The 10,314-nt window shown below is 39.8% G+C and overlaps 1 protein-coding gene across 4 annotated transcripts in view; it reads left to right on the plus strand.

The window, feature by feature from the left end:
* HMG20A (high mobility group 20A) overlaps positions 1-7,844 on the plus strand; it is a 99,548-nt gene extending 91,704 nt beyond the window's left edge. For 2 of the 4 annotated variants that reach the window (XM_036027586.1, XM_036027584.1), the window contains 3 exons: positions 851-1,066; positions 1,981-2,123; positions 5,454-6,549. In XM_036027586.1, coding sequence (XP_035883479.1) covers positions 851-1,066; positions 1,981-2,117 — 353 coding nt within the window. In that variant the 3' untranslated portion in view covers positions 2,118-2,123; positions 5,454-6,549. Of the gene's footprint in view, positions 1-850; positions 1,086-1,980; positions 2,124-5,453 lie in introns of all 4 variants that reach the window. The other 2 variants (XR_004903574.1, XM_028503549.2) reach the window with 2 other exon arrangements.
* The last annotated feature ends 2,470 nt before the right edge of the window (positions 7,845-10,314 follow it).

The following is a 10,314-nucleotide window of genomic DNA, read 5'->3' on the forward strand; positions in this document are numbered from 1 at the left end:
AAAGCTCACATTGGGTGTCCCAAATACAAAATAAAGGAGGGCAAAATTTAAGATCATTGTAGTAAAGATGGGAAACCAAAGCTGTGCTTGCCCATTCTCCCAGTGTTCTCCTCAGGCTTTTCATTATATAGTTTAAAAGAACAAACAGCCCTGGCCAATGTAGCTCAGTGGAGTGCAGGCCTGTGAACCAAAGGGTCACAGGTTGGATTCCCAGTCAGGGCACATGCCTGGGTTGCAGGCCAGGTTCCCAGTAGGGGGGCACAGGAGAGGCAACCACATATTGATGTTTCTCTGTCTCTTTCTCCTTCCCTTTTCCTCTCTCTAAAAATAAATAAATAAAATCTTTTTTTTTTTTTAAGAATAAACAGCCCTAACTGTTGGGGCTCAGTTGGTTAGACATCTTCCCACAAAGCAAAAGGTTGCCAGTCAGACTCCTCCTGGTTGGCACATGCCTGAGTTGCAGGTTCAGTCCCTGTCAGGGCTCCTGGTAGAGGCAACTGATAGATGTTTTTCTCCCTTCCTTCTGGAAGGTGATAGATGATAGATAGATAGATAGATAGATAGATAGATAGATAGATAGATGATAGAAGAATCTTTAAAAGAACAAACAAACAAAAATACTGGGAATTGCAGCTATTCCTTGCAAACTTCAGTATAGAATATGACCAGTTTTAAGAATTAAAATAGCTCTGGGGAGCCAGGCATTTCATAGCTGGAATTGCTATCTGGAAGGCCATAATGAGAATAGAGAGATCTAAGCTGAATGTTCTTGGAATAGTCACTGGGACTCCTCAGAGAGGAGTGTTCCATGTGTTCTCTGTGTATCTGGTTGGGGTGGGGACATTCTCAGCTCGGGAGGCAGAGCTCCGCCAGCTTCGCAAATCCAACATGGAGTTTGAGGAGAGGAATGCAGCCCTGCAGAAGCACGTGGAGAGCATGCGCACCGCAGTGGAGAAGCTGGAGGTGGATGTGATCCAGGAGCGCAGCCGCAACACTGTCTTACAGCAGCACCTGGAGACCCTGCGGCAGGTCCTAACTAGCAGCTTTGCCAGCATGCCCTTGCCTGGTAATGCCGCCCTTGCCTGGTAATGATGTCCTTACCTGAGTACTTCAGAAAGTGGGAGGTGCTGTTTATGTTGGTATTGGTGTGGTGAGGCTGAAGTCTCCCCTAAGAGGGAAATCAATAAAATAAGAGGTTTTCCCCCTCAGGGTTTTTCTGTGGGTCATTGTATTTAATTAATTACCTGAAATCTTAGGTTCTCTAGTCATTTAAATTTTTCCCTATTATATTTTAATATTATTTACTTTCTTATTAGGCTTAACTTGATATTCAGAACAATGAAAACTAAGTAATAATAAATCCTGACTTAGAGCACTTTTCTTGTATGTATTTGCTTGGTTTGTAATTTTGTTTTAATGAGAAGGGAGAAGAAAATAAATACTAGTATTTCTTACATATTCTTTCTTGTTGAGGTAAGTCACAAGAGAAAACTGGGAGTCTCTTAACTTTTTGTTATATGCAGCTAATCATACATACTATACAACATTTATATACCCATCTGTTTATGCAGGGGTGTCCAACGTTTTGGCATCTCTGGGCCACACTGGAAGAAGAAGAGTTGTCTTGGGCCAATACAAACACTAACGAAAAATGATGAGCAAAAAGAAGGTTTTAAGTAAATTTATGATTTTGTGTTGGGCCGCATTCATAGCCATCCTGGGCCACATGCAGCTCACCGGCCATGGGTTGGACACCCCTGACAGAGTATGTAGATTTCATTTTCTTTGAGATCTAAAAAAGTCTCTCCCCTGAAATTAAAATTTTGTCTGTGGAGCAGACCATATTAGAGGCATATGGATTCACTTAACTGTGGATTCTTTTTCTTTCTTTTCTTTCTTTTGCTATGGATTCACTTAACTGTGTTATGGTCAAACCACATGGAGAGGATTTTCTTAATTTTTCTTCTTATCTCACTTCAGGAAGTGGAGAGACACCTACACTGGACACCATTGATTCATATATGAACAGACTGCATAGTATTATTTTAGCTAATCCCCAAGACAATGAAAACTTCATAGCTACAGTTCGAGAAGTTGTGAACAGGCTTGATCGTTAACAAATGGTGAGTACTCACTGATACAATACTATGAGGGGGGACCCAAAAGAACCAGGGATTTATTTATAAAAAATTATGTATTGGTTTTTACATATTTAAACTTCATTCACCTTCAAAGTACTCTCCATTTGATATAATACATCTATCAAGACGTTCTTTCCACTCCTCAAAACAGTTTTTGAACTCAATTTTGATACCTTTTAGTGCTTCTGCCATTTTTTGTTTCACCTCTTCCCCATTGGCAAAACATCCCTTTAAGGACGTTTTTTTATTCAGGGAACCAAAAAAAAAAAATGTCAATCAGGGTGAGATCTGGTGATTAGGGAGGGTAGGGCACACAGTGGTCATGCCATTTTTAGTCAAAAACTGCTGAACACATTGTGGGCAGATATGCTTGTAAATCACCCATTATGAAATGGGCAAATGCATTGAAAGAGTCTTCAGAAAAATTCACTGAAGCCAAACGCAGCCTCTCACAACAACACCAGCTGGTACATTGATACAGATGGGTTCCTAGAACACTCAGCTAGCAGGGGAATCTTGTACTACAAGAGGCCCGCCCTATAGAAGATAATTCCAGTTTTTGGGGGAGGGGATCCTCCCTTATATATGCCAGCATGACTTCAGAAAGAAGATTGCATTAGTCTTTATCAATACTGCTAAAACCCTGGAATGACACTGAATAAATGAGTTGGAGACTTGATTAAGATCCTGTTACATTGTGACTAAATATAGTCAATAATGTTAGAAAACAAAATCAAAACAGTTTTTCTCACATATGCCTCAGAGCAGTATAATGAAAGGAGCATCATTTTTGTGGTTGGTCCTTGGTTATATTGTCACTCATTACCTATATGCTCAGGTACTAGTTTCCCAAAGACTGTTGAAGAATGAGTGAGGAACTTTGAAGAAATCACCCCCAAAACAGCACTTTAAATACAAGGAAAAAATAAATATCACTTAATTTTTAAGCTTCATTTTCCCTGGAAAATATTAATGATAATTTACAATAGTCAGAGAGACATTGTATGTATATGAACCTGCATAAGGAAGAAACTTTTCATTGACTACTGAATATCAATAACTGTTGTAAGTTAAATCTTAATGTGGACTAAGCTTACAGTGAAAGAGTTCCCTGATTAAATGGAAGAAAAAATAAACTCTCAATAAGCAAAAAAGAGAGGACAGAGAAAATTAGCTTTTTAAAAATATATTCAACAAATTACTAGTAATATGTGCTGTGTTCTTTTCTAGGAGGCAAAAAGTGACATGAAGATACCTTCATTTCCAGAAGGTGTCTGCCCATGTAATAATGGTCAGTCATCCAGTATAGTTTCTTAAGTAGAACTGGTATTTCCTCATTCAAATTCCTAGAGATATAAAGTACTTTTTTGTATGCATCCCACAAAAGTGACAACCCCTTAGTCTACCGATTAAATTGTTCTATACCTATAGACATACATACTGTGGAAATCCTAGGGTTGGACCATATATAGATACTAAAATAAAAGTGAGCAGCAGGATATGCCCCTAGGAATGGCCAGTCTTGGGTTTAAATCTTTTATATATGTGTCCTGTAGGTAGCTGTGTGAGCACACCATATATATATATATTCATATATATATATTCATATATATTCATATTCTAGCATGGTTTGAACCTTGAGCAACATGTATAAAAATAAGTAAAACCCATGATTCTTTATCTAATGAGGCAACATCTACCAGCAGAGGCAAAAGCAATAGTCTTTATCCTTCTTGGCCCTGCCCTCAGATGATAACTGTACAAGGCAATTTTTATACTTTAGCCTCAGCCATGTTCTGATGGAGAAAGGATTACTGTTTTTCTAGTGAGTAGTCAGATGGAAGAGAGAGACTGTACTGGACTCCTTGCAGAATAAAGTACAAGCATTTAGTGCTGCTGTTTATGAAGGAAACAGCTTGTAAATCCACGCCTGGGATTTTGAGGAGCTCATTATCCTCATTTTCACATGGTGTTTTCAGTTAGCACTCTTGCAGGCTTGACAAGAGACCTAGGAGAAAGAGTGTGGAAGATTGTGAAAAAACACAGTAACTGATAGCATGGTGTCACCTCACATAGGTCAATTAACTGCAAATTTTGAGCGAAAAGTGGTTTTCTGTTTTGAGCATTTTGTGAATAAGATAATCCTAACACTTTACTAATCTTAGGGATAGAAACAATAATATCTGCTTTCTGAGATGTCTTTGATAACCTAGAATGTTACCATAATCCTTGATTTCAAACTACAAATATTTTGTCCTTGAAAAAACAATATTTGGAAATGTGAATCATTTTATTACTGTAGATTTTTACAGTGTAGTCATGCAATCATAATTAAGATTGTATATTTCCCCAGACCCTCAAAACTGTCAAACAAAATTAAGATTGTGGTTAATACTAGCTTGACTTCCTTATACAAATGTGTACAGACAGCGAGGCCCAATATCCTTAGTATTTGTAGTGCATTTAAGTACTCTTAAGGTTGGCAAAGTTTTCATTGACTATCAGGAGTCAGAGAGTGAAGGAAAGCTAATGGTCTCCCATTTTAGAGTAGCACATTAGAGCTAGAAGGTACCATAACTTTTAGAAATTCCAGTACACAGTATCTGTGTAGATGAGTGCAGAATCCAGGTCTAAAATACATGTATTAAAAGTCTGGTTGAATGGAGTTTCTAAAACATTGCTATAAGGAGGTGGGAGTGGGTGTAAGGGGAAAGCTCTAAAAGTTTTAGAATGAGAGCATTAAAGTAAATAGGTAAAAAATTACAATCCAGTAATGTTACAAAGTTTTGGTCAGCCAATTAAAAATTATTCTTATAAGTTTACAGTGGAAGAATTCCCCCAGCTGGCATCTTTCTTTGTAGCTAACTTGTACCTAGAAAAAAATGGCACTGAGAGGAAGACTTGAGGGTGATTTCATGTTGAGAGGTGACCTTTTTATGTTGTTTGATTTCAGTCAAATCAAATGATAAATATTAGACTGAGGATTGAAAAAAAAACTTAAGTGATTGCATTTTTATCACTAACAAAATTTATTGATGGTGTGCACATAATACATTCGTGCATATGCAGAGATCCTTAGATTTATACTTGGAAGAAAATTTATTTTGATTGGCCATTATTCTTTGGACTAGAGTATTAATTCTTCTATCATCAGATTTGTCCCTCATAGTTGCTTGTCTGTGTTAATCTGAACGATTTTTCTAAATTCACATTCTCTCTCTCCCCCTCCCTCCCTCCCTCTCCCTCCCTCTCCCTCCCTCCCTCCTTCCCTCCTTTCTTTCTTCCTTCCTTCCTTCCTTCCCTCTCCTACAGGTCTTAGAGCTCCAAGATGTTCTGTAAATGGTTAGATTTGTGAGGAATGAGAAGCCATCTGTGGACATTTGAACTGAGTGGAGGCAGAGGAGTACAGATGACTCTGCTTGTGCGGGAACTATCAGCTGTGTGTTAAATGCCTTCACCCCAGAAAGCCATATGAGGAGCAGAAAAAAGAACATAAGAACATGTTAACGAACTTCCTTTGGAATCACCCTTGCGAAGCTTTGAAAGCATGCAACCACTCTCCCAAGTCTTCAGTTTCCTATCGTCTGCTTTTCTGTGTCTGCATATATTCTGCTGACATCTTATGCAGCAAAAAGGAAGCCTTCTCATTGTTCTACTTTAGATTGGACCTTTTAATCAGTGATGCTTTGGTTTTGTCTGCCTGTCACTTTTTTAATGCATTTGGGGGTTATATTTTTATTCCCTTTACTCTCACAAAATTATACATCTCCATTTTCTGACCACTGGGCATTGTTGATCAACAGGGTTCTGAGAGAGTTTCTCTTATTGGACAGGCCCAATCTTCTCCTATCTTTGTCCTGCTGTGACTCCAGAGAAAGGGTCTTCTTGTTCACAGTGGTCTGTGCAAGATGTTGTTTCCTGTGCCACACAGTGCCTGGTGGGTGCCGGCCCTCGCTCCAGCCCTTGAGGAGGCTTTGTGAGTGTTGCCCCAAGAAGAATATACCTCCTCAGTTGTTTCCTGAGGTTTGCTCTTGCACATACCCTGCATTTCAGCCCCAGTAAGGTTCTTCTGTTCCCATCTGTTGACAGTGTCTTGTGGAACATTTTTTTTTAAAGGAGAGAACATTGGTAAATAGGAGAGAACAGGAAAAGTAGTTTCTCATTTGGCATTGAAAAAAAACCCTAAAGTTTATAAGTAAAAATTGACACCGTCTGCTCTAGGCGTACTGATTCATGGATGTGGGTAGGTAGAGGTGTCATCATAGTAGTCGAGTGAACTGACAAAAAGGGCACAGAGAAATTCTCAAGTCATTTGTCTTCCTTCTGTAGCCATACTGTAGAATCTGTGTCAAAAGAATAGGCTTTTCTTTCTTCTTTCCCCTTAGTAAGTATAATAAAAAAAAAAAAATCACCCAAAAGGGGACAGGAGTTTCTGACTCTTACCTTACAGTTTGGTTTTGTCTTGATGCGCTACAGCACAAGGCTGACAATTGCAGCTCTGATCTTTGGAACCAAACCCAGGCATGCTGAGACCATTGTCCAGGCATCATGCCACCAAAGCAGGTAGAAGTGTGGCCTCTTCACAACATGCTCACAAATCAAGGTGCAAACAAGAAGCCGACTGTCACATTGCTGCACCATCCTGTCTTCCCAGCATCTCCATACCTGATTTCTTCAATAGCCCAAAGGAAATAAAAGAACAACAAAAAACAGCCTTCTTCTTTTTCTTTCTTTCTTTTTTTTTCTTTAGAAAAAGGAAAGGAGAGAGAGAAGAGGGGGCTGGGAGAGAGACATTGATTCATCGTTCCACTTATTTATCCACTCATTGGTTGATCCTTCTATGTGCTGTGACCAGGGATCAAACCTTCAGCTTTCACCCTATCTGGACAATGCTCTAAACAATTGAGCTACCCAGCCAGGGGAGGAAAAAAAAACAGCCTTTCTTAATGTCTTATATGAACACACTTCAAATTACCATGCACTGAAGCCCATATATCACCACTTGGCACATTTTAGAATAAGAACCCATCATTAACTACTGCTATAAACCTAGAAAACTGTTCTGCTCTTACCTGTTACTGCTGGTCCTGTCACTTTTCTCAGACTCCTTGCCTGCTAAGTTCAACCTAGAACACACTGTCTATAGCCACAGGACATCCAAGCCAGTTCTGGAAATTTGTGTCTGCCTTCTGCCAGATACATTGTTTTTTCCTTCCTGCCTCCTGATGTTTCTGTTTTCTGTTTCTCCCTTGTGTTAGTTTTACATGGCTTTGTTAGAGTACTGTTGACCAGGAAAGGTTATAACCAAGTCCAGAGATCATCATTCTTCTGATTCTGGATGGGACACCTGGCATTGATGTGAAACATCTGCATACTGAGGAATGCATGAGATCTTGAAAGAGCCCACAATCTGAAGTCACTTTCTCATAATAAGCAGGCTGCTTTTGAAATACTGGCTCTCCAAGCAGCTACACACCTGACTCACTGGTGGCTGGGATTCAGCTGCCACAACACTGTCAGGTCCCATAATGCGGGTCTGTGTTGCCTCCTCTGTGCTCAACCAGGAGGTGGCAGATGAGATTACAGGCTAGCATGATACCTAATTCATGTTTCCCAATAAACTTGTAGATATTAACTGCACTTACGTTCTTCTCAAGACATAAGTTGTTGCCTATTCAGTGTTACAGATTTCTTTTTAAAATACAAGGGGCAGCGGAGGAAAGTGAGACAAAAGTGTTTTATTTCTAACAAAATCAAAATTTTAGGGAAAAAATGCCTACATATGTCTGCAATTGTTGAAATGCCAAGTTTTCTGTACAAGTGTTTTTGTAATTAAATTTTTATATTTTTTGTTTAAGAAGTCAATATGCTTGCTTGACATCTGTCCTATTAAAACTTTTATGTTGAATCCCTTATTCAGTTTTACTTGCATCATAAAGAAAAAAAGTCCTACATCTCTCTTTACCTGAAAGACTTTGTCAGCCCTACATTAATTATCAAGTCTGTTGTGCTTTTAAAAATAACATTTATTTTACTAACTGCTTATTCAAAATGTGTCTTAGCCTTTTTGGAAATTCAGCCCTTTAAAGTATGTTATAACAATACAATGAGTTGTAATTTTAATGTAGTAGTAGTATTCTGGAGACAACTTGAATGAAGTTTGATGTTCTTAAAGTCAGTGACTTTAGTCCCCTTGATAAGACACTCTTCAGTCTTCCTTTAACAAAAGAGGTAAGTTGCCCCTGAATGCTTGCTCTTAAAAATAACCACCGCTTAACCAGTCAAAATCATTTTTTAAAGAAAATTTGCCACCTATTGCCACCATGCTTTTAAAATCCTAGGAGCGAGGTAACCTGGCTTCGCAAGCCTGCTGCTGTCCAAGCATCCAGGTGTGTGGCATTAGGCAAGACTTGCTTTGTTCTGACTCTAGTTTTCTCTTCTGACATAACACATACCTTAGGAATTTTACACTGTTGTTAGGTAAAATCAGGTAACAGAATTGACCATACCTCGGAGGATATGAAGACTTTGTTACATGAATGCCAAGAACTGTTGAGGAAATCAGCAAAAGGTTAAATAAGAAATGTGTCTCAGAAAAGTATTCCAGGCATTGACAGTCCAAGATTAATACAGAGCTCTGCACCACAACCATAGTTACATCCTCATGGTCCAAAGTAGCCACTTGACCATCATCATTTGAAATCACTGGCAGCATGAAGAAGAGGGCAAGGGCAAAATGGGTAAACCTAGCTGAGTCAACATATGTTGAAAAATCTTCCTGGAAATCACACTCAGCACTTCTATAGAATTCCAATGACAACAGCTGACTATAACAGGCCAATATCTTTTCTTGGACATTACTGCCCCCAATAATGGCAGGTTTTAGTCAATAAGGAAGGAAAAGATGATAGGCAACTAACAGCTCAATTCATGACTTAAATTTGTGGCCCCATGCATGCCCTAAGGTGAGGCATGCTGTGTTAGCATGTAAAAACAAGGTGCAGCCAAGGGGGACCCAAATGGGGATGTGTAATGGGGTCCAGGACTCAGTGTCCAGGAAATACTAGAAAAGTATCTAGAGGATGTCTTCACCCCCACAAGTCTGAGCTGGGGGATGGGATGCATGGAGCAGGGCCACTGAGAGCTGTTTTGCATAGCAAAGGTTTGCAAATAACCTCTAGAAGGGTTGTTTAACATATCTATAACCTTTAACTGGTTTCATGGATATGTTAAATAGCTGTGGCCATGCTTTGAGCCAGGGGGATGAGAGTGACTTCCACCAAAGATGTGACTAGGAGGCTACTCCCCCTGGATACTGTGCCTGCATGGGAGCTTGGAGATGATTGGCTCCACGCCATGGGGCCACACCTGCCCAGACTTACTATGGCAGCCCAGTAAAGCTGGAAAAATATGGGAATGTTGGCAGCTGTGGCCAATTGTGGAAGGAGTTGGAAATGGTGCGGCAAAGGAAGATTGGCGCTGGGATTTAAACCCGGGGATGGCAACCATGTGGGGTCTTTTTGGAATCATGTGGCTTGGGCAGAGAAGAGTCACAGACTTCTATTTCTCTTTCTGAGATACAGTACCCCAGACTGGGCAGAGGGAGAAGGAAGGACTGTGCGTTTGTGGGTATTCTAAAGGACTTTGGGATCTCAATAAAGACACTAAGTCATTACTCTTAAGTTTGTATAACTCTTTAAATAAATAATCCCTTTCCTTTTCACCAATCTCTGGCATTGAGAGATGTCTTTCCCTGGCGGTGGGAAAGGTGAACCTAGTATGGGGTGGGGGGATGCCCAGAGCACAAGGGTGGGTCCATTCGATAATAGTATATCATTCACTGTCTTCCCCTCACCACCACCAGGTCTGTTCTGTAACAATCAGGATACATTATCTTGCCTTTGCCTCTTGGCCATCTAAGGATGATGACGTATTTCTTTGGCACTTTTTCCCCCAAACAGCTGAAAACTAGGTTCAGTCTGAGTCAGCATTTCCTATCCCCACCTTAGCTTATCCGCAACAGCTAGTGGCCAGTCTTTTTTAGTAAAAGTCAGCATAAATAGGGGATAATATTTCCTCCAGTTTTCTTTTCCTAACTGTTCAACATCTGCTATATTAAAACAACATCAGGATAATCTTTCCCTAAGGGTGGAGAAAGTTATTGCTTGGCAGA

Source organism: Phyllostomus discolor, chromosome 1 (genome assembly GCF_004126475.2).
Source record: "Phyllostomus discolor isolate MPI-MPIP mPhyDis1 chromosome 1, mPhyDis1.pri.v3, whole genome shotgun sequence".
NCBI classification, from domain to species: Eukaryota; Metazoa; Chordata; class Mammalia; order Chiroptera; family Phyllostomidae; genus Phyllostomus; species Phyllostomus discolor.